The sequence below is a fragment of the Ursus arctos genome, unplaced genomic scaffold, assembly GCF_023065955.2.
Source record: "Ursus arctos isolate Adak ecotype North America unplaced genomic scaffold, UrsArc2.0 scaffold_6, whole genome shotgun sequence".
NCBI lineage: Eukaryota > Metazoa > Chordata > Mammalia > Carnivora > Ursidae > Ursus > Ursus arctos.
This window is the reverse complement of record NW_026623078.1, coordinates 78,023,455-78,049,163: the sequence shown is the minus strand read 5'-3', so window position 1 is coordinate 78,049,163 and position 25,709 is coordinate 78,023,455. Positions and strand designations below refer to the sequence as shown.

The window sequence follows — 25,709 nt, the reverse complement described above, 5'->3', positions numbered from 1 at the left end:
AGGGGTTTTTCTATTTGTCATTTTAATACTGATTTAACTATACTGTAGTTAGAAACTATAATCTGCATTATCCCAATCTTTACAATGTGTTGAGATTTGCTTAGGGCTGCATTGTGCAATTTTAACACATTTGCATCTGAGAAAACGGTCTGCTCTGTAGCTGCTGGGTTCAGTGTCCTTGAGAGGTCTGTGAGATCACCTGTGCTGCTGGCACCTTTCTTATCCTTACACAATATTTTTGAGTTTTGTTAATTTACTAATAACTAAGAAAGATACAGTGAATTTATTCAGTTATAACATTTAAGGGGTGCCTGGGTGGCTCAGTCAGTTAAGCATACAACTCTTGATTTCAGCTCAGGTCATGATCTCAGGGTCATGACATGGAGCTCCACAGGGAGCCTGCTTAGGATTCTTTCTCTCCATCTCTTCCCTCCCCCGCTCATACACATTCTCTCAAAAAAAATTTTTTTTTAAATTTTGTATCTAGGAACTTATAAAGTGAATTGACCCTTTATCATTATATAGTAGCCTATCTCTGAATGATTATTCCCCTAATGACTATTTTATTTGATATAAATGTAGCTACTCCAACTTTCCTTTTGGTTTGTATTTGCTCACATTTTTTCCCATGCTTTTCTTTTCAACATTGCTCTGTCCTCTCCATCCTTATATTTAGATTTATCTCTTGAAAATAACCTATAACTGGATTTTTAAAATCAATTATGATAATCTCTTACTATAATTACAGATATATTTGGATTTATTTCTACCATCTAATTTTTTAATTTGTATTTTTCTACTTTTCTATGTTTTTCTCTTTGTATCGCCTTCTTTTGGATGCTTTTTCATTACATTTTCTTACTGTCTACTTTGGAAGTTATACCCCAAGCTTCCATTCTTTTAGTATTCATGTTAGAAATTCTACAATGCAGATTTAGCTTGTTAGAGCCTAAAAGCAATGCATTTCTTTTGCTCTTAAACAACAATACAAGATCTGAAAAACACTGAAATACAAGCATGCCTCTCCCAATTTACAAGCTATTATTACTGTCAAATATTTTTATTCTCTGCCATTTTGTTTTTCCCCACAAATCAAAATGATTTATATAATCAGTGTTCAGACTTATCCACATATTTACATTTTCTTTGCTCATCCTTTCTTCTGGCATCTCAAACCTTCCTTTGTCATCATTCTCCTTCAGCCTTCAAGTACAGGATTAGGATATCCTTTAGATAGGGTATTGATGGAAAAATCTTTTTTTTTTTTCAAGTTCTTCTAAAAATATCTTTATTTCATCCTCATTTTTGAAAGCTACTTCAAGGGACTGTAATTCTAGACTGAAAAGAATTCCTTCAGTAGCTGAAGCACACCTGACAAGGGGTATCCAATCCACCACAATGCTGGAAATGAAAAGTCTCTAATCGGCTGCAACAATTAGTGTACAGATGGATTAATTTACAGACTATAGTAAAGAAAGTTGCATACTTTCTAAATCAGCAAGATAAGGAAAAGCTACAAGGACTTCTCAAGCTCTCAACAACATGGGGATCTTGCCCCATCTTCACTTTGGTAGAAGGACACAGAAAAATTGAAAGAATCTGAGAATTTTAAAAAACAGGAATCACCACTTTAGCATACTTACCATGCTGCTTGGATTTCTTTTTCTTTTTCTTTTTTTTCTTCTGTTTTGGTTTGTAGTGATCTTTGTCTTTCTTCTCTTTTCTTTCCTTATCCTTCTCTTTTCTCTTACCTAAATGACACAAGTGACAAAGTTAGCAATCACGACTGATCCTGAGTTGTTGTTCTGTGGTTAACCTAAAAGCAGCATTTATGTTTTAATCAGCTATTCCAGTCACCTGCCCAGTGGATGGATTCAATTAAACTGTTCCTGTCATGAGTCTGGAACTCCTGATTAGCTTATTGGGCTCTAAGAGGGGGTCTTCATTAGCAGTGTTGAGAAATCCCAACTCCTGACACCTTGAAGTTAACACAGACAGTAGTTAAAATCTTAAATGAGTAATATACTCAGTTCCCTGATGTGGCAAGAAATACACTCCATAATTTAAGAAAGACCTGACTGAGAAGACTCAGTATTTCCATATAGAATTTAATGAGAAAATATATAAGATTTAAAAAAAGAATGCAATGAAATTTTTTCCTTAGGAAAAATAGAATCAATCCATAAATAATTCCTTCGGTCTTCCAATACTTCCCAGTGTGTACAACAATGAAGGCTAAGAACACAAAGCAAAAAACTCATTTCATTAAACTGATATTTTTCCCCCAAATTTTAAAATACCCTTTTTTCTCCCAATCATATGTACTTTAAAGAAAATGAAGGGATGTTAAAGCAGTGTCGTGTCCCAGGGTACTTTATTTCAAACTGGTTCATCACATACACTCAGCTACTGCTCCAATTCAGAATTATGTAACCTACACTTTATCGAACATATTTAAACAAGCTCCAGTGAGCTAATGTACAGAATATTGAGCTTTCAATTATTACAAAACTCTTCATCCTTATAGAACAGAAGACAGAAAAAAAAAAGCATAAAACTTAGTAACTTTTTTATAAAGTTGGTTAAAGAAGAAAGTCTGAAAAAAAAAAAAAAAGGACTATTTTAATTCATCATCCATTCCCTAAGTCTCAACAATATTAAATGGTGGCTTATTTTTAAACAGCCACAACTGTAAAGATGTTCAAAACCACAAAATTCTCAGAGAAAGCCTTAGACTCCCTTGACAAAAAAATACACATAAGACATGTGTTTAAGAAATCATGTATCTGGAGCTGAATAACACTAACAAATACTAAGCCAGATGATCACTTACACCTAAAGGAGCACTAACAGGTAAAAAGTAAGGGACAGACTATGTCCTCCCACTGCCAAGCCAATAGTCTTTTGCTTAAAGATTACTTTCTGTTCATACCAAATGCTGTTGAGCTTTTTTCTTCCAATTTCACTTTTTTTTCTGTTTTCGATATTCCTGCAGGTTTAGGGGGAAAATAGGTAAGTTTAGTCAGAAAAGGTTTAAAATATGGGACAATGTTTTACATTACAAGTCCTCACAAAACCCTACTTAAGACTCTTTTCTCCTAAAGGTCTACATTATTTTATTTTCTGAACTAGTGCCAAAAAAGTGGGATTTCTTACTTCAAAAGACTGATAAATTAAGGATGATTTTTGTTCTTCCAGACTACCCCCACTAAAATCCTGGTTCCACTGTTTATTAGCTATTTGGCCTTGAGCAAATCATTTAATCTCTCTATGTTTCAGTTTCTTTATCCTCCTAATAGGAATGACTCTCTACCTCATGTTATTAGTATTATGTGAGTCAAAATACATAAAATGTTTAGACCAGTGTCGGAGTGTTGTCTTGTTTTGTTTTGTTTTTTTCACTTTCTCCTCTGTGGTATGGTAATAATTGAAGACTACACCATTTCTAGAAATAGCATAAATACAGGTCCAAACATTTAAAAAGTTAGATAAATGCACTGGGCAATCCGTAAAGATCTATTCTGACGTCATAGCTCTTGGCAATCCAGATGCTGAAATGCACCCTAATGTAGGTCCAATGTAATGTGTCCACTTCTGTGACAACATGAATGCTATTCAGGTCATCCATATGAAACATTAAATTTCATATTAAAGTATACTGGTTTTCAACAATGTGCATACAATTTTTAAACTAATTTTTAATTTCTGTTGCCTAAAATAGGCTTGTACCTTTGAACTCCATCATGAATGTGTTGTTAGGTAATGATAAAAACCAAAATATAATTATTTTACAAATCATTTGGGTCTTTATCTAATTGTATCTAATACAAAAACTTATTTACACATTAAAAATATTCAACCTTCATGACATTTGGGTATTATTAATAGTCCAAAATATATTTTTAAACCAGTACACCTCAGTAACGGTGTAGCTGACAAACACACATTTAACCAAGCTTCTCAACTCTTATTCAACCGTTTTCAATATTAATATCTTACGTGTATCTAAGGTTAATCTAAGAAAAGTATTACAGTGCATTTAAAATACAATTTCAGTCTATTATGCTTTAATATCACCATTTGCAAGGTTTGTTGATTTTTAAGTCACTCCAATACAGAATCAAAAAGCTAGCATTTTATTTACCTTACTTCAAATAGTTTATATAATTTAAGCTTAATAAAAATACAAAAATACAACTCAACTTGAATTATACGTTAATAAAGCTCTAACAAGTTTCAAATTTAAGAATACGGATAGTCTCCTTGACAAAAAAATCTCTCACAATAAAAAAATGGAAGGAACATCAGCACAAAGAGAAATACAATTAAATTTCCATATTATCAAGACTAATATTAAACAAATGCAACACTTCCTTTATTTTTTTATTTCTATTTTTTTAAAAGATTTTATTTATTTATTTGAGAGAAAGAGAGAGAGCGCGCGAGCACAGAAGCAGCAGGCGGAGAGAGGGAGAAACAGACTTCCTGCTGAGCAGGGAGTCTGACATGGGGCTTGATCCCAGAACCCTGGGATCATGACCTGAGCCAAAGACAGACACTTAACCTACTGAGCCACCCAGGCACCCCGCAACACCTCCTTTAATAATTACCATTTATTAACTATTAATTGCCATACCATGAAAATTCTACATATTTGATGAGTTCCTCCTGAAAATAATGAGGCAGTTATAAGACAAACAATGAGAAAGGAGCTTCTGAGTCTTCAGTGGTAGCAGACATGCTCAGAAGCAGCCCTTGATTGTGATTATTGCCTTGCAGATCTCCAACCCTCTGGAGCACTGAATCCAAGGTGATTCAAATGAAAACTGCCTTACTGGGCTGCCTTCACTCACTGGACCATGTGGGATCCCTCAGGTACTTGGAGGACAAATAAAACGTTTATGAACCACTCGCTGCTCCAGAACACAGGTCAGCACAGCAGAACAGAGATAATCACTTCCAGAGTGCTTTCAGGAAGGACTAAGTCTAGATACAGTTTTCACGTGTTCCGGTGGTTCCCAAACCTTTAGATTTCTTAATTGATTAATTTCAGAAGTAAAACTGAGGGACAAAGGGTTGTCAACATTTTAGAGAAGGATATTAAAATAAATATTCATCTCTGCAATAATGGCAGGACTTCTAAAAACACACCTAAATAGAAAAATACAATAGACCTATTTGAGAATTTAACACGAGAAAAAATTTAGTTTTATGAGAAGTTCACTACCTTATGCTCATTTGACCATGTGCTAGAATTTGGGAACCAAAGAATGAGGATATCAATTTATTGAATAGCGATTTTTAAACTAAATTTTATCAAAGGAACATTTTCTTCAAACAAAATATTACAGGATAGTCCAATACATAATGCAAAAACCAAAAAAATGAACAATAAAAACAAACGGAGCGATGTAAAGAGAGATCTCTGAAAGGCATCTGCTCGCACACAACGTAAAACCCAGCAATGCAGGGGACTTCTCAAGCCCCTTCCAATAAGCTAACTCTCTATAATTCCCCTGGCTAAAAACGAGGCTAGCCCTGAGACTCTCCATGGAAACCCCAGGCTCTGTAGGAGCCATGAACATTTGGTGTGGGGGTGGAAGTAGATTATGGAGTCCCTAGTTGTAGTTTTGTTTTGGACAATTCCGGAAAAAAAAAAAATTGAAAAACACTTAAAAACAAAAGCCTTTTAAAAAGTAAATGCAAAGTTGAGGTAAGACATTGGACTAAAACTCACCTACTTAAACGGCTAGCACAGTGCCGCAGCCCAGGCCAGCAGTCCAAAAGTCAGAGCTTCTGTGATTATTACTGGCTCACCCTTTCCTACACTGAGCTTCCTTATCTTTTTAATTCCATAAAGAGGTAAGATCAATTCAGTGTTTGTTACACAGATATTCAGCAGATAAATGAGAAAAGAAGCTAACATTTCCAGATAGTACCAAAACTAATGTTCTATCCTCACCTAAAACTGTTTGGCTCTGTTAGATAAAGCACTCTAACAATAAAATGAAAACAAAGGCATCAATTTTTACAAGGGTACCAATGATTTCTTTGGGGAACGGGGGCAGCAATATTCTTCACCTCGATTACCATCATGTTGGCATGCTTCCCAGTAAAAGGATGCAGAAGGATTAGTGCAAGCTCGTTATCTCTACAATTAGAAATAAAATTTTAACCTGTTAAAGAACAGGTGTATATGATAATTTGCATCATCTCATCAATCCTTTACCACATTTTTTAAACTCATCAATGTTCACATCTCTTCGACACATAAAAAATAAAAATCTAAGTCTGTTAAACTATTTCACAGCTCATGACTAACATCCTCATCATTCTCAATACCCCAAGAGTTTCAATTTGATAAAAATACCCCAGAAAATGTCTTTGATACAAGTTCGGGGGGGTAAATAACGCTTTCTACACATGTTTTAAAATTCAAAGGTAACAAAATTTACTTTTATAATGAAGACCGAAATCAACTAACCAGCCAAGCAAACAGGCATATATTATAGGAAGAAAAAAAAACAGGAAGAAACAAAAACACCTAGTACTTTGTACATGGAAGACTCCTTGGGAAGCAGACAGAAGTCCAACAAAGAAGTCAAAGCAGTTGAGAAAAGGTAGATAACAAAAATGGTAGGAGAAAAAAGCATGCAAACCACTCATAATTTCAATGTAAGTCAGATAGGCTCACACAGTTTTTTTTTTTTTTGAAAAAAAAAGGTGTCCAATTAGAATATGACCTGAATTCCATTGCTTTCTCCAAAAATAAAAAAATTAAAAGGGGTAATAGAAATAAATTAGCATCCCCATCACACCACATTCAAACTCTGTGACTATGTTCAACCCTCTAATAAATGGACTTTCAGTAATTAACATTTAAACCATGCATTTCCTTGATTTAAGCAATTAGTTGCCAGCCCTCCTCACACACAGAGGATCCTCAAATTCATCGTCTTACAAATCTGAACTACTCTACCATTCACTTTTCCAGAAAACTGTCTTACTACTTTGACTTCATCAAAGTTATTTCCAAGACTTAAAGGGGAAAGAATATTGTGCCTTCCCTCTCCCCAAAAACATTTAAACTATTAGAAGAACCAAGAACCACACCACAGTCATAATAGCAGTATGTCCACAAATATGCTAGAATTCTGAAAAAAGACTACGCTAATACTCTGATTAGAAGCAAAATCATCACTACTTCGACATTTCAGGATATATAATCTAACACCACTCTTAGTTATTATATAGCTGCTTATATTGGTCTATGTTTCAGTCACATTACTATTAGATATACACACAGCTATATATAGAGAGAGAGAATACAATATTTTCTTTACAATATACAAAATACAATATAAAGAAATATACAGTATATTTAAAGAAATACAAATATTTTCAAATGCACATCTAAAAATAATTTCCCCAAAAGATGTAAATTATTGTAACTTTAACATATTTCTCATATATCCAGTACCACAAAAAAACGACAGATTATTAAAGAACTGGAGAAGACCTTCATCAGGAAAATATCTCAAAAAGTCAATGGTGATTCAGAAGTTTTATGGGGAAAGGGAAAAGAAAAATTAACTACCCTATGGATAGAAGGGGCTTGGAAAAAGAGTCAAAAGGCAATGGATCAGATTTGGAAAATGACAAATGTTTCAAAACCTATAAATCTTCAGATATGGGCACTTGACTTTTTTAAACAAATACAGAAACAAAGTAACTTCAATCTTTAATGGTAAAATCAAACTGTAGAAAACTGCATTTAATATTACATTTTTTACTTTGAAAGAAGATAAAGGCAGTAATCTAAAAAGTAAGTTACTTCAATCATTTTATTTTAGTATGTGCCACTACCAGAAAAGAGCAAGCTCTATTTCACACTTCATCTGATGAGTTGGTAGATACAGTGACTCTAGGGAAGGTGCTATTAAAACAATAGCTTCTAATGCTCTACGCTGCAGATCAAGAAGCAGTCTTACATTTTTCTTCATTTCTAGCTCAAGTCAGACTTCTCTCATCCATCTAACTCCAAATTAGTAATTTACTAGAAGAATTTAAAATTAGTATTCACCTTTTTTAAAATCATGTATACTCTTTGGTTGAGGTTAAAATTCTATAAAACTTCCAAATAAAACAATGTAACCATATCATATGTTACAGTATCATAAAATCGTCCACTAGCCAAATGTATCATTGGCTGATTTTACACATTAGACTCCCAAAATAACATTATAACAGATGACATTTAAATTTGGGAGATACTGGCCACAAATATGGGAGTACATTTAAGGTATACAGTTAAAGTTAAGCCATGTGTTTCTTAAATATTACATTCTATTAAATCCTTAAACCTAAGTTCTGATCCCACGAAGTATTCTCTGGCTTCGAAACCAAGAACTCCTGTAATTATTTTTAGCTCTAACAATTCCTATTTTTAGTAGAAATAGGATATAAGAGAGAAGCAAGGAGAAGGAAGTCGATTACAGTGACAAAACAGCAAGTCAGTCCAGGGTAGGTGATGGTAAATGGTCTCCCAAAAGAACTTTTGACAGAGACACCCTATCTCCTATAGCGGTTGCATAAAAGTATCTATAAAGAGGAATTGCATATTAAAATAATGTAATGAAACATCAAAATGTCTATACCCTCTAACTGTAAGCCTAGCTACTTGTAAAATGAATCTTTTTTACCTGATGCTGTTGGAGCTCCTCTCCCCTCAGCTATTGCTTTGGAAGAAGGATTTGTAAGCATCTGTGTGTCTTCCTTTTCTGCCCTGGGACATTCATTATGGTAAGCGGGATCTGGGGCTAGCGGTGCTGAAACTTCTGAACCACGACTTAAGTCAAGAGGGAGACAGGGTCCCAGCTTCTCAAGTGACAAATGTGCAACATCAGGCACTATACAAAATAAAGAATGTAACAGAGTATTAACACAGATAAACTGACTCCGTTCATATCAATGTGGATTAAAATGTTATTTAAGTTAAACACTGCCGGGCACAACAGAAGGCACTCAATAAACAGCTGTAGAGTAAATGAAGTGCTTGTAAGTCCAAAAGATGTAAGAAGGAAAAAGAAGAAACTTCTTAATGTTTTCATAATCTTTATCTTTTTTATGTTTGGTTCTATAGGAAATCAATATACATTACCCTCTGGTACTGAAGACTCTTGCTGAGTTTGAGAACTGATGGAGAATACTCTCCCATCAGTGGCTGGAGAGGGAGGAGAAACCTTTTCTACGGAATCATCAGGCATGGGCAAGGTGGCTAAGCGCTGAGATCTTCTTCTCCGCTCACTATGCTTGAAAGGTCTAGGGGGGTTCACAGGCTGTGGAGAACCTAGAAAAAGATCTTCAATGTTCACGAAGCAGACACATGCCAGGATCATCTTATAATATTTAAGGAATAAATGGGGAAAATGATTCAAATTCTGCCCTCTGATGTTGTAAGGTACCCACAAGGAACGGCGCGTTCCAAAAGTAATCAAAGGCAAAAACTGCGCCCTCATTCACAAAAAGTTAATCAAAACTTCTAAAATCTAAAGCCTACTAGAACCAAAAGAAAATAACATGGAACACTGATTTCAGGTAGTTTCCCAAGTGACAGACTACAGTTAATTCTCTAATTGCAGATCATTGTGTTAGTTGTCATTCTTCCTTTGGGAAAATAGTCTCTGTATAGCTGAGATTTAAAAAAAAAAAAAAATATATATATATATATATATATATATATATTCCTTTTGCTACATTACACATCTAGAAACTCGGAGGGAAAAAAAGGCAGGGGGCATAGGTGACAAAAATCTGACATGCATTGTCGAGTTAGTGCTTCACTTGCCAAAATAAAACTAACGTAAATAAGATTATCCCACCCTCCTTCCCACAAATGGATTTTTATAAACATAAGCTTGGGCCTGATTCATTAAAAAAAATTGAACACAAACAACTTTAAGTACTTATTATAGGCAAATAATGAGGACTTTAAAAGAACAGAACACTGTTCTTGCCCTCATGTATTTTTTTTTTTTTAATAACTAACTTGGTGGGTCGATTAAACATCTTCTAGCTATATAACACAAAAGTTTGGAAATTTCTGTTTTAACTTTTAGTTTTCTTCTTTCTATGTGGCATGTCAACATGTTGGAAGAATTTAGAATAGGCAGGATTACACAGGCCAATAAACTCATGTTAACTGAACTTAGAAGGAAGACGTAAGAGTGGTCTAAAGAGGTTGATGCTGTGCGTATTTAAAAGTAATTTTACAAAAATCAAAATAAAAAAAGACATGGTGATAATTGAAAAAAAAATGAAAGAATAAAATTCAATTGCGGTAACATTGTGGCTCTAATACCAAATACAAAACAATTTCAAAATAAAATACTTCTCAATGTCACATGACATTGTAGTGACTACTAATGACATCATTTCAAGATAAATGCCAAAATGAAATGAAGCTTTATGAGGAAACAACTGAGTGTTTCTGTTCCCATTCTTTCTACCCATTTATTAAAAAGAATAAAACCAAACCAAAAAAGTACCAAGGCCTGCTCAAAAATTCAAAAATGTGGTTTGGAGGAAAACATGGCAACTGAATGGAAGCGGAGGCAACTATATTTGACTGATAAAAGTCTTCTCAATGCCAACATTCTTCATTGTGGAAGATAGGATATGGAAGAGCTCATAAGAAAATGTGTTCCATTCACTTACTAATCAGGATACTAATTCACTTGCATAAATTGCCAAAGGGAAGTATCTCTTTATCCAGCTCCTTCCCACCTAACAGTTTTTCATGTGTCTAACTTAGAATAGTATACTAACAGGAGAAACACAGGGTCATCTTCTTTTACATATCCAGACCCATGTTGGAAGGCTATTTTTAAAAAGACTAGTAAGTTAACCACCCTGAGATTAGAGGTATTGAAACAGTAAAATCTTTAAAAATAAGATCAAGGAAGTATTCATCTTCCCTCATTAGTAAAAATAAATTGAAATTTGTACTCCAAATCCCAGAACAAGAATGAATAAAATGTACTGCAGGGGGATACAGACAACTGGGGACAATAACTAGATCCATCCATAAGAACAGTCTTAGGAGTTGAGGAAAAAAATACCCCATGTGAGTCTATCTTTGTTTTGTTTTGGTTTGGTTTTTTGTAATGAATCAGGCCTCTCATTGTGCTTGGATTATTATTAATTGAGGATAGTCAAACTACAGTAAGAATCTGCATTATTAAATGGTAAGGTTTCTCAACCAGTACAGTCTCTGTACAATAAATCAGTCAGAAATGTATATGCTTTTTGCCCCTGAAATAGTTTTAAGCCCTCCCTATCATATCCACTTAAGTTTGAATTTGTAAAAAGCAACTTCATAAAAATACAATATAACTACAATCAAACTGTTTTTAATGTATCTTATAGGATAAGTAACTATTTTTTAAAAATCTGTGCTCACTAGTTTTATTTATCACTGAAGAAGAAAGCTGAGATACAAGCGTCAAATCCTCGACTTGTATTAATTCTGGGGAAAGTGGTGATTTAGGGGGTTTTATACACCCAGAAGAATCTCCAGATTCATGTTTGCATTTCTTGCTGCGAGCCTTCCCTGAAGACAAAGTTGAGGATAACAGTGCAGGTTTCTGAGTGTTGGCAGAACTGCTAATGTCAGCTTCATTTTTTTTCTGACTTTGAGGTTTAGGTGAAATCGCCTGAATAAATAATAAAAAATTGATATTTTTATTTTGGTTTCTTCATTTTTGTTCTTGTATTCTATTTTGATTGTTAAGCAACTTTAGTATCCAAAAACATTGTTAAGCAACATATAACATTTCTATTACAAATGAAAAACCAAAAAGAACCCCACAAATTATTAACTAAAAGTTGAATAGGCTATCTTTAAAGGGATGCTGTCAACTTTTAGTCTAAGTTTGACATTTAAAAAATATATTATTCATAATATTCTCAGAATATAAAATGTTATCTTGATGGACAAAGATCTTCACAGTATTACACTGAAATATACCTCATGTGAAACCGAAATGACCAACTATCTTAATAACAATTAGGTAAACAAACAGCATTTTCATTTTGGGGGGGAGCAGAAGAATACATTTAAGCTTCTGACTTCTAGATGTTTTCTTACAAAACAATCTCCTTTATCAGGTTGAATGCAGAGGTCTAAGTAGACAGTTTCCCTTTAAAGAAAGATCTCAACAGGAAAACAATGACCAAATTAACGAAACATTATCTTTAACTCATTTTAGTGCTGAAAGCTAGAGTTTCATAAGCATAGTGCATCATGAAATCAAAGCCACCAGCAATACAGAGTTAAAAGACTAAAAAACAATACAAAACAAGCAACAACAAAAAAAAAAAACCAAGGAGTAAAACCAAGTGTAAGTTAAAAACATTGGATTTAAAAACAAAATACGTCGCATTCTTAGATGGGAATTTTTACCTTCCTCCTGCCAACTGATACTTTTAAAAAAAAATTAGAACTTTGTCAGTTCTTTCATAAAGAATATCTTTATTCATTTGGCAGTAAAATTTCCTACCTATGTAGAAATAGATGTGAATGTGTCCAAAGACAACAGAGAATAGCCACATTGGATGGATTTACAATCTACAGTGTGGGAATGCCTATCTGTATCTCTTTCTGACACACATATCTGAGAGCAAAATAGGAGATACACTTTTTTAAAAATCCATACTAAGATAGGCCTCTATAAAATAGAACCAAATTGCTAGCACTATGAACAACATGCTTGTCCCCAGGAAACCTTTTTACTTCCTGATCTTTTGTGAGGGATGACCATCAGGTCAGCAGTCTGCAGTTCTCTGAAATATGAAAGATCATGGTCTGGGGACCAAACAGCCTTCTGCTCCCACTAAAATACAAGGCACTCAAATTCTGGTGTACAGTTGGTATTAAGTAGGGCACCTTTGGATGCCCTACAGATGGCATGTCGGACATACCACATAAAAGGGCTGGTGTCAAGTGTCCCATTCATTCAGTAGTCATCATTTCTATTCTTGAATTTACTCATTACACATGTGTATAAGTGCAGATTAATCATTTGAAAAAGTACTACATAAATGGAAAGGATTCCTAGACTTATCATAAAAGGTGTTGCCAGAAAAGTAATTAGAGCCATTACTTGTAAATAAACAATTTTATTGTTCATCTTCACATATGTGAGAGACATCACTACAGCATCCAGTACTCTCGAGTTACAAAGTTATAAAACAAGATTTGAAAACTTAAATTAGTATCTTGATAAGGTGCTTAACTTCTAAACAAGGACAAATTAACATTTTTAAAAACTTACTGAATTATGCATCTAATGCAGGTTTATCCAAAAGTAAATATAACATGACAATTCCCTAATACAATTAAATAATCTATAATTAATATCTGAGAATTGGGGTTCAAAACCACAGTTTGAATTTTTTAAAAGTGTAAATAAAAGGAAATCCATTAGCACAGTAAGTTCTGGCTATAGGCCTGTTATCAATCTATGTCATGAGTGACATTATTTTACTCATTAAGACAACAGAGGTTAGTGACAATAAATACCTCTCATTTAAGTCTAGAGTTGATACCAATACTCGTAATTGAGAGTTTTATAACTCGGCTTTTTAACTTTGAAGCAGGGCAAACAGCATAAAGATGAAAAGTTTGGTTACAAAACATTTTCACAATGATATCAATCTGAATGACAAAAAATGAGGGAACAGCACTTACGTTCCTTAAAAATCTAAAATAATTTACAAAGTTTTCAATAATGATTATTGGTCTCTTTGTTACAAAACTGGCAAGGACTCTCAAAAATGTCTTATGCAAATAGAAACAGCCGAGTTACTCAATTTTTCTTCCTTTTTTTAAACTCAATTTCAGAATGTTGTTGTCTACACTTATCTCTGAAATGGGCACTGCCCTTTATGCTAACTTCCACATGTAATAAGTAATTTTCACAATCACATTCACCGCAGCAGGATTGTGCATAATGAAAGATTGACATTGTAATGAATTTTCCAGAAACATTTTATTACCCAAGTCCCTGATTTATTGCATTCTAAGAATACCATAAACAGTGGTGAAAATACAAAATATTGTTATTATCTGGGACGTTGAATATAGTAATACAGAGTAAAAAAAGATCACTTAAAATTTGGTTGATATACTGACAGTAATGGCAAAGACTTAACCGCTTGATGATCACAGAAAATCAGAAGGTATGATTCGCTGACATATTAATCAATTTAAAAGACCATTGGTTTAATACAACATTAATGGAGGCACCAAAACAATGCACTGTTATCAAATCAGGCCTAAAATAACCCTGAAAAACTCAATACAATATCAATTAAATTTGGATTATTTTTTAAAACGCATATAGAGAAGAGCAAAAGATACTCATTTTAAAGTCTTCTTTATTAGGCTACTAATAAAGAAAATTAAATTAATACAAAAAGGATATATTAAAACTACATTAAGGCTCAGATTTTAAAACAGGAGAACCAAGGAAATCCAGTTATGGCTATTACTGTGTTCTTATAGTCTTACAGTGCCCAAGAAGTTAAGCCCTTAGAGAATGTAAAAGCATGCACAGTTCATTATGTACAGGTACTGTGGGAATCTGAAGGTAGCCAAGGCAAAATCTAGCAACTGCAACCTTCGCTTTTAAATCCCTCTATTAGGTGGTTTAAAGACAGACCCTTCATAGTTTTTTAAAATTCTTTTTTTTTGTAGTTATTAAAATATACATCCTAGCAAAAATGTATGGCTCATTGATCAATTCATAAAACACATAGTCAGTCTAACAACACCAACTGTTACAATATAAAAGAAACTTCTTACAAAAGAAGCTTTATTAGATGTCAAAAACCCTGTTTTAACTCACAAATGAAAAGTATTTGTGTAAGGGTCTTTTTGTAAGCTAGTTAAAGGTGGTCCAGCTGGAAGCTTATACCCTGGGATGCCTGTCTCCAGGCCTTCAAATGTTGGAGACCGAGGCTTTAATGCCAGTCTACTGAAAACAAACACTAACAAAGTCTGTAGTTTATCTGTATACCTGGGAGAAGGCAGAGTTAAAAATATATCATCCATGAATTAGCTTCCTAGTCCCATATCTGATCACAAGGGCCATTTCAATTACGTGGATACTATAGCTCCGTGACCATTCCAGTTGGGAACCTTGAAAACAATCAAATGCTACCGTTTCATACCTGCTCCAGCATTGGAGCTGTTTCAGTGCAGTCTTCCTTTCTGTCAGCACCATCCACCCCAACAGCTTTGGATGCCAACAAACCTTGAGAAAAATTGTACAGAAATTGCTTATTAGAAAAATTAGTGACTTTCACTCTAACTTCCCCCAAATTTTAGAAGCTGAAATCCCCCATCCTTCTTACTATATAGGAAGCAAACATTCTCAAAAGTTTACTTGTCAAAACTACAAACACCCTTAAGACTAAACTGGAACTTGAGAGATAACTTATACAATTAGTTTTCTGTAAAAATATTACTCCTACAGATATCCTTAAAAAACACATACACATACACACTTAGTCTGTAAAAATTTTAAATTCTATGGCTTAATGTCTAGAAACCTAAGATTGCTTAGATTAATACGCATAATATGGGCTTTGTCTATACAACTGAAATATAGTTAATATTAAGATCTGAGAAATCCTTCCAAACATCTAGAATGTAAGATTTTGTTGTTGTTATTATTAGCTAAAAAAAAAAAAAAAAATACTCCTGATTTTTAATTCCACTTGGATCCTTTGACCTAAGCTTTATGGGTTTATCCCTATACCTCACTGTACCGTATCTTCTTACAAAAGTGCCAAAAACACTGATGGGTCTGTTTTATGTTAACAGGAACAAAGTGTGGACCTTTCCTACATTTGAGCTTAATATTATAGCCTCATTCTACAAATGATGAAATAATTTAGGAATTCCAGTTTTCTCCAATGTTTATCACTAATTCTAAATTTTAGAAGACAAAATATTTCATCTGGAGTATATGCAATAACTTTGCAAGACATTAAAACTCTGCCTTAATTTATAAATTGAAGGCATTTACTTGGTCAAGATTCTCTGCAAAGCACCTGACAGGTACCCTCAATGAAGCCAAGTTTATAACACTTGTATAACAAGCATGTCTTTGCTGAGGACCACTGGAGCATAAAAGGTCACCGAAAATCACTTCTGTCATTTCGAAGTTGGTTACACAAAGCCTCTTCTTCAAAGGAAGTTAATTTTAACAATCGATGTCATAATAGTGAACTTAACTACCGCAATTATACCACCAATACTACACTGAAGCAGTCTATAGCATACTTAATAGGAGGAAAAAAGTGCCCACAAATGCCACGTTAGTAACATCAAGCTATCCATGTGGCAACATCTCTTGACTTTTTCAGATAACAATCTCATAGATGTTAAGTAATCTAAGTATGAATTCAAATATTAAAATCATACCCTTAAAGTAGTACTAGAACCAACTGTTAAATTAGGCAAAAAGCACCTTTGCTTTACTGGGAAACTGAATATCCAGCACCCAGAAATGTAATTTAAGATAGAAAAGCTTGAGTGTACAACAATCACTTTGATACATTCCTGGTATTAAAAAGGATATTTGGTCTAGTTGATGTAACAATCTATATAGTTTGTTCACACAATATTAAGTATAGATTTAAATGGGGGGAAAAACCCAATATAGAAATAATTTTACAAAAGCCTATAGGCCATAAATTCAATCCTAATTATATTAATATCACTTCTGAACATATTTTTAGACGACTGAAAGAGATATAGCATGGGGTATTTCCTTAACATTTAAAACCACATTCACTAGGTTTTTCGTCTCTAGTTAATATTTTAGAGAATCAATACTACTGAAATAAAAAGGGAAATAGGGAATCAAGTTCTTTTGCGGGAAACTGAGTAGAGGTTCCACTTCTAAGGTTTACTCAAACAGGACAAATATTTTGCTATTCAGTCTATTAAATATATCTTCCTTTTGCTTCCTTTTATATAGGTGATAGAAATACTTTTTAAATCCTGTCAATGCACAGAAGAGATCTCAAATTACAAAATTAAAAATAAGGTATCACAAATTTAAAATAAACAAAATAATTCAGACACACTCGTGAATTTAAATTAGGATATTATAGACCCAATTAATTGAAAGCAATTCCCACCTACTGGTTTGTGAATGAAAACTAAAGCTTTGTAATGTTCTTATAAAAGTAATGGGGCATTTAATAAAATACTCAAAATTCGATCAGAATTCAAATGCGTCCAATACGATTGATAAAAGCTTTTCATACTTTATATACATGCTATCTTACAGAAGAGATACCAGATACAAACAACAAAAGGGGACAAGAATAAAAGTCTTTGACAAGTCTCTGATTACTGCTGCCTTAAGAAACTGTCCAAAATCTGTTTTCTTGGCCAGCAAACACGCTGGGGAGAAATGCAATATCCTTAGAAAATGAGAAGAGTTAGGTGAAAGGAAAGAGATACAAATGAATTTTAGTTATCTGTAAATACTTATTATCAATATATCACTAACAGGTCCTCCTCCAGAAGAATGTATCTGTAATTATCTTATTAGAATGCATTATGCTGTTTCAAGATTATTAGTAAATATCAGGTAAAAGTAGAATATCAAATATTCATGAGTCACACCCACAAAGTCACAATTTCTCAATACTGTACTTCAGCTACAAAACACATAGTTGTCACTCTCTGCTAATGAATACAACAGAGGCCAGAGTACCCTGGAATACCAAAGGGGAAGAAAGAAAAAGTAGTTAAATTTGTGCTCTGCTTTTCAACCAGGGATTCCAAAACACAACATTCTTGTTGGGAATAAGAATCAAATACTCTTGAAATTATCATCAGTAACACGTACTGACCCATCCAAACCTCTCGTTTTTTTTTTTAATTATTTTTAAAATTCCTTAAGCTGCACATGCATATCTAAGCAGGCTGAAATTCTAGGAACTCCTAGAACTAGTAGAAACACACAATGCACCAATTACTGATGCTGCTTCTTTTGCTCCCTTGACAATTTGTATTTTAAAATCTACTCAAATTCGCTTGATTTGCTTGCAACTTTGTCCCAAAGTATGGACTCTTGAATCTCTCTGTAAAATTATCAGTTCTAAATCAGTACGCATATAGTATGTAACTATTAATAAGGTACATTACATAATGATAAATAAGTCTCTGGAAGAATATATATATGCTGTGCAACTATCATTTCAATAGGTACTTATTCGCAAACTTCAAAAAAGCCATCTTATACCATTCCCTAAAGAGAACTCAGGTTTAGAATCTCTATAGGGTGTGTATATGGGGGGGGGGACACAGAAGGAGAGTGAATATATCGATTAAATTTATCCAGTGGCTGGTCCACATATTTTCAGCTAGAATGATTTCAAAAATAAATAAAATGGAGTGTGGGGGAATATGCTGCCATGATCACAGCCCTATTCCTCTCAGTAAAGGGGAACAAAGACACGTGTAAGGGAACCTGATAAATTTAAAATACACCATAACAAAATCACTATTCCATAACAAATCACTATTTTATAGTAGTTCTCATCTCTTTGTACGGTCTACAAATGAAATTTACTGCATAGAAACAAGCCTGAGTTTCAACCAGTGAAGACAATCTTGTAAGATCTATTATCTTCTTGCATGATATAGCTGCAAGGTGAACACGAAATAAATGCAGAAAGATGAACTATTAAAAGGATTATCATACATTCAAATCTTCTGAGTAAATAAAGGGGAAAATCATAATGGCTTCACATCCATAGAATCTTCCATTTTTTTACTGCTGCCAAGCTATCACTTATTCTTTTGAGACTCCCAAGGGGAAGTGAGGACAGAGCCCCTCCACACAAGGTACAGGGTGTTACTAAGCAACCAGTATTAGAACTTCCTTGAGGCACATGGTAAAATGGTTTTCCCCACTATTGTCTTTTCAAGGCCACATGTAAATAATACATTGCTGTGCACTGAGCTGTTTTCTTCTTTTATTTCTTTAATGTTGGACTTGAACTTCTTAGTAAGGCACCTGTGAGAACAGACTGCCTGAAACTAAAAGCAGATTATCCAGACTGCAGAAAACCCTTGAGGCTGGTAAGCGCTGGCAGTCACACCGTGTCAGCGTCACGTCCATCTCCCTTGATCTTGGCCCCTCCGGTAGCGCTCTTTCAGTCTTGGTCTCACAGGAGCTGGAAGTGCTCTTCCTCTTCTGCCACAGTATGCAACCCTAGTTTCCATTCCGCTAGGGCCAAACGGAAGTCTTTAAGCTGCCATCTTAACAATCACCCAGATAACATTTTGACTTTCTCCAAAGCTAACAGTTTCTAAGGAAAAGGTGGAATGGGTGAATTCATTTGAAATATTTCCTGTCCTGGGGCCAAAAATATCCTTTATCAAAAAAAGGCACAAAAATAGTATTAACAAATGGAAAGACTAAATATTCTCACCTGTTGAAACCAACTATAATCACTCAAGATGAACACTATGATAAAACAGTGGTTCTAAAGAACCTTCCAGCTACAGAGTCATTTTTCACCGGGCTTCTATTCTTCAGAAAATGGTCATGTCTAATTTCCATTTATTCTTTGATCTGACAATGAAACCAAAGCTGCTTCATATTATTTAAAAGAATGCCAACAAAGGTTTATAACGCTTTATTAGGCACTAAAAACCACTTTGTCCTTAAAATAAGAACATATGACTAAATACTTAAAGTATTTTAATTCCTCTTTTAACAAATACTCAAAAAAATTGAGTAGGTTTACAATTTTTTGAAAGACTAGAATCATTCGGCTGAACAGATCTTGGAAGTGATAGGCCGCGTATGACTGGCCCTGCTTCAGATACTTAAATCTCTTCTCCTGTGAACACTAACCAAGCTAGGATTTCCAGAGTTTTCATTATCCTAACACCCTACTTCCTAAATTACAACAAAGCACAGAAAAATAAGATGAGCTTCTAATGACCAACCTGAAGGTAAGAAATTTGAGAAACTTACAAAAGTACTTTTACTTTGGGAATTAACATATTCAGGAACTAAATTTAATTCATCATTCATCTTTCCAACCATATTTGCTACCATCTTTTTTTTTTTAATATTTTATTTTTTCAGGTAAGGTCTACACCCAATGTGGGGCTTGAACCCACAACCCTGAGATCAAGAGTTGCATTCTCCACCCATTTAGCCAGCCAGCCAGCAAATAAGGGTATTTGCTACCAGCTTTAATGAGACCGGGCAAGAGTAAGAATGTTTTTATAATATTTAGAACCGCAGAGATTTTGTCGCCACAGGTTGACGAAATTTATAGAAACTACTCCTACCAGGTGATTTTAAAACTATGGAATTTTATCATATTTGATCCTATCAATCCTCACAACATCCCTGTGAGGTAGGTAGAAAATATGTGATAGTTTTCACATTTCACAACAGAAAAAGCTGACAGTGTTGGAGGATGTTGACCTTGAAGAACCATAAAATAACTGTCTTGTCAACCAGCTTGTTACACTAAACCACATGATGAATTTTACTTTATTAAAAACAGACTACTCTAAAATCAAACCCTCCAATCCTTCCCCCACCACCCCAAAAGAATCATTGTAGTTTACCAGTAATCTTGTTAAGTCGAGCTCTCTTTGCCTGAAATGAGTTGCCTTGATTATTTTTCCTCTTGTTTGATAATGTGCTCTCTGGCTGTGGAAAGACCATCTTTGGAACGTTCTCTACATGAAGTCCTACTTTTAATAGAATACATATATGAGAGTTTATCTAGAATCCAAAGTTAAAACACATGATTTTTTTAAAATAGCAAAATAGTAAAAATGCTTTGCACTTAATTTTTTTTAACCTGGTGCTTACTATAGAAATTTAAAAAACACAAATTTCTCCAGACTGATATATTAGAAATAAAGAACTATTAAGCAGTTATTCTTTAGAAGAGAAAAGCAGGAAGAAAATAACTCACTGCTTTTTCCATATGACATATTAAAATACATGCAGAAGCACTTAAAAAATTGAAGGAAAAAAACCCAAAACAAAACAAAACAAAACCCCAAAGCCTACTAACAAGAACTTAAAAGTCAAAATCTGAACTCATTTCTATTCAACAATACTGAGGTCACCCCTTATCCAATACCCATATTAGACCAGTGATCTTCAGCTCTATAACCTGCTACAGAAGTTAACCACTCATGCGAGGGAAGAGCCCAATCTTTCGACCATACCCTCAAATTGCAGGTAGCCAAGGGGTCTGGCCTACTCTCTAAGTGAGTTTACCCTGCCACAAAGAATGAACGTAGGAACATATTTTGTACCAAATGTTTCACTAGATGTGGGCAGATCTTCCTTCTTCTCAACTTCTGCAGAAGCTATAGAAGTTGAAGTCTCTTCCTTCTTTGAAGGTACTTTAAACCATTTCCTCTCATCTTTCTCTTTCTCTTTATTGCTGTTGGCGCTGGTGCGAGGCTTGCTCCCTGTTTTATTCTTGGCTGCGGCTGCAGCAGCTGCTTTGACTAAAGCTATCCAATCCTCCAAAGGAAAAACACAGAACATGTGAAGTATTAAAAATTAATCAAAATTTAATTACGCTAATGAATAAAAACATGTCTCACATTTTCAAAGTTACCCCCACACGCACACAAATATAAAAATCAAATTAATTATATTTACAAGATAAATCAACATGGTGATTATCAAATTTAATGATCTAATGGGTTAGCTGGATTGTATAACCTTACATAAAATCAGAAAACATTCAGTAACAAATATTCCTTTGATGTATTTTCACAGGAATAAAATCTAAAATAACAGAGGCAATGCTTTAACAAATACAGAACATTAAATGATACTCTTAGTACTTTAGATTCAAGTGGCAATCTGCATTTCTTTTCTGAATGCAACAAACCTTAAAAGAAGTAACAGAAAAATGCTTTCGTTGCAATTCTGTAAAGATTAAAAGAAATATATTTCCACTGAACAAATTACTATTCCTTGTTAGGAAGAATGTACCACTCACATTATGGTCAATTTCATAGAATTCAGGTATGATTTCATTAATTTTTAAAGCTTTGAAAGTTTGGACACCAATTTACCACAACAGCTTAATATTACCAGTGAAAGAAAGAGAGCCACTTGATTTGACCAAGGTGAAATACATGTAGTCAGGCTCCAGATTAATTTCCCTCCCTCTTCAACTTCCTAGGATTTGTGTTGATTACCATTCTTCTGAGATGTGAATATTTACTCTTCCTGTATTTATATTTTCAGTTTGTTGCTAAATAATTTTTACTCTTACTATTTTATTTTTAACTAAAAATGCTTATTGTAAAACATATGAAAAGATATTAAAAAGTGGTGCTAATATTTCAATTTTCACAATCAAAAAGATTTTTTTAACAAGTATTTGTAATATCTCTACTGTTAATCTTCCACTGAGACCACTAAGCTTCAAGGAGAGCAACTCAAATTCAACCAAAAAGGGTAATACATTAAATTCTTAGTCCACATAACTAAAAACTACTTCACAATATCAAATGCATTTACTTCACAGGTTACATTAATAAAAGTCAGTCATTAGGTGATATAGGTTGATGGCTGCTCAGTCTTGAGAATATACGGTGAAGACAATAAGCCATTAAAAATAAACCAACAAACAAAATCTGTCTCGTTCTCTCCCCCACGATTAAAATGAACCGAAACTGTCATGTGATTGCACCTAACACATTCATTCACCAATTTTCTATTGAATATCTTGCTACACGTGCCAAGAAGCATGCTAAGCATTCATGAGACAACTTATAAGAGATACTGCCTGAAGGGCCCCAAAAACACATAGCCCTGGAGCGACCACACCTTTGCTCCCACCTGGAAGATGACCACTATCTAGCTTTCTCAGTATTTAAACTGTGTCCCCAGTACGTGTCTTATTAGAAAGTGAATTAAGACACAAGGTGCCTGGGTAGCTCAGTTGGTTAAGTGTCTGCCTTCAGCTCAGGTCATGATCGCAGGGTCTTGGGTTCGAGCCCCACGCATCCTGGGATCGAGCCCCGTGCATCCTGGAATCGAGCCCCTCATCAGGCTCCCGGCTCAGCAGGGAGTCTGCTTCTCCCTCTACCCCTCCCCCCTGCTCATGCTCTCTCTCACTCTCTCACACCCTCAAATAAATTTTTAAAAAATCTTAAAAAAAAAGACACAGTTGTGAAATATAGATTTATGTCTCTAGTTTGTAAAAAAACAAAAAAACAAAACAAAACAAAAAAAACAAACCAGATAAACCAGTATTGTCCAATCCCAGGTTTACTTAGAGCCATGTTTTTTGGTGTTACCTATAAGGAACTGAAAGGCAAATAAAATTAACTATAAGACAGTGTGATATGAGAGGCAGTGGAGGAATAAACACAATACCATGAAAGAAAACAGAAGAGTAATCTTGACTTAAGAGAAAGGCTACTGGAAGGCTTCAGGGAACCTGACAGATGAGGTGAGTCCTACAGCAGGAATCTTCGAGGCAAAGGGCAGAAGGAAAGGAGTCAATGGGCACCACCAGGGAGAGGAAAACCATTAGACAAAGCCATGGCGATCAGAGTGTATGTACGCAAACGGGCACAAGGGGCAAGGGGAGGTCTGAGTAAGTCAAAGGGCTACAGCTAAGTTGAGCCTTGAGACTGACAAGTATTAGAGAAAAAAAGCACCACTGATGAAACAGACAGAGAGTAATCAACAAAGCAGAAAGAGAAACAAAAGTACAGCCCGACTAGCGAAGTGCCAAATTCAGCAGAGATCATACCTGTATGGCCTTATGAAGAGCAGAGTGCTTAATTCTCTGTTCCATATTGTGAGGAAATTTTTAAGTTGTTAGAGAAATGCTGAAAAATGCCAGGGGTAAATTCCATCCCCACCTCTTTTTTTCTCTCCAATGAACAGAAAACTGGGAGAGATACATATTGTAGCTCTTAAAAGTGCAATCAGATATTTTTTTTTTAAAGTTCCTGATCATATGACTTGCTAATCATGGAAACACTGCAGTTGTGTCATTCAAGAATTCTCCCATTATTTTGCCCTTCTATTTTTAAACAGGTAAGATTCACTGTTAGAAATAACTGGTTTGATCCTCCCATGAATTAGAACTAATGATCTGCTTCAAAGCTCCCTGTAAACAACACAGCAGTACACAATAAAGAAATCAGATTGAGTTCAGTCACTCTGTGCATTCCGGTTATGCGAAATTCTAAGTCAGTCACTCGATTCTCTAAGTTCTGAATTCCTCAACTGTGAAATAGAAGTATCAGTCATAGTTATGTCAAAGGATTTGCTATGAGAACCCAATTAAATAATGTATGCAAAAAAAAGTTTTATAAATAGTAAAGGACCTTAAGAGCAAATCTTTAACATTAGTGAGTTTTATATCAGCACACCTGCAAAAAGAAAAAATAGGATAGAAAAAGCTACAGAAAGTTTAGAGAAGAATATATTTCCGTACTGCATCTATTTATCCTTTGCTAATTTAGTAAAAGAAATTTACTGTATATCTTTACAAAGGAATTCTCAAAGTACTCAAAATTTTTAAGATACATGCAAAGTTGGATTCTCTCAGCACTGCCCACACAACACCTGACTTAGTGTATTTCCTACATGAAAACAAGTCAAAAACTTTTTGGGAAAAGAAGACACTTATAAAATGAGGCCATTTTATAAAAAACAATTCTACAAATATTTTAGTGTGCTAATAATTAAAAATTATGAAGAAAAATGTAAATTAAAAGATATAATACTGTTACTCAGGGCACCTGAGTGGCTTAGTTGGTTAAGCTTCCAACTCCTGATTTCAGCTCAGGTCATGATCTCAGTGCTGTGAGATCGAACCCTGCACAGCACTGCTTAAGATTCTCTCTCTCCTCTCCCTCTGCCCCTCCCCAACCTGGCTTGTACACACTCTCAAGCTTGCTCTCAAAAAAGAAAGAAAGAAAAAAAGCGTTACTCCTATTTTCTTTCAGTAGTTTGTATTCTGGCATTGATTTTAATGTTTACATACATCATAATGTAACTATTTACTAAAAGTAAACACCCAATACATCCCATATATTAATTTTTGTAACTTGTAATTTTACCAAAATTGGCTCAGTATCTCACTTTGGAAAAAAATGAAGTTTTAGGGTTAGTGCCATCTCACAAACTTTGAATAACCAGAATAATAAAATAATAGCTTTAAAGCAAAAAAAAAGAGAGAGAGAGAATTTTGTTTAAACAAATATATATTAAACTAAGTTACCAATGTTTTAATTAATCTTTCTATGCAGTAACCAAGAAATCACACCACTGAATGCTCATAGGAACATTTTATTTATACGTACAAGTAGGAAGACACAAAGCAATTTCCTGATCAAAAGCACTTCTACTTTAAATTGCATTTCCATATTAACTGGGGAAAAAAGTCTGCTAGCTGATGACTGTAAAACTAACTGTTTGAAAACCAGGTGATTTAAAACAATCACACTTCTCAGAAGAGATCAGGAATCATTTTTTTTTTAATACGGTGATACACATTTCTAGATTACTAAATTTATACATTTGGCTGGAGCTGACCAGATGATTTCAACACATTTCAGAATGATACTTTTCACTGCACAGTATGGAACA

At 34.3% G+C, this 25,709-nt stretch overlaps 1 protein-coding gene across 16 annotated transcripts in view; it reads right to left on the bottom strand.

Moving 5' to 3' along the window:
- The window catches only part of PHF20L1 (PHD finger protein 20 like 1), a 79,092-nt gene that overhangs the window by 28,327 nt on the left and 25,056 nt on the right, over nt 1-25,709 (bottom strand). For 9 of the 16 annotated variants that reach the window (XM_057307690.1, XM_057307698.1, XM_057307697.1 and 6 more), the window contains 8 exons: nt 21,389-21,602; nt 20,684-20,812; nt 15,235-15,317; nt 11,462-11,714; nt 9,161-9,349; nt 8,703-8,909; nt 2,933-2,989; nt 1,644-1,751 (listed from right to left, as the gene is read on the bottom strand). In XM_057307690.1, coding sequence (XP_057163673.1) covers nt 1,644-1,751; nt 2,933-2,989; nt 8,703-8,909; nt 9,161-9,349; nt 11,462-11,714; nt 15,235-15,317; nt 20,684-20,812; nt 21,389-21,602 — 1,240 coding nt within the window. The remainder of the gene's footprint in view (nt 1-1,643; nt 1,752-2,932; nt 2,990-8,702; nt 8,910-9,160; nt 9,350-11,461; nt 11,715-15,234; nt 15,318-20,683; nt 20,813-21,388; nt 21,603-25,709) is intronic. The other 7 variants (XM_057307693.1, XM_057307696.1, XM_057307694.1 and 4 more) reach the window with 1 other exon arrangement.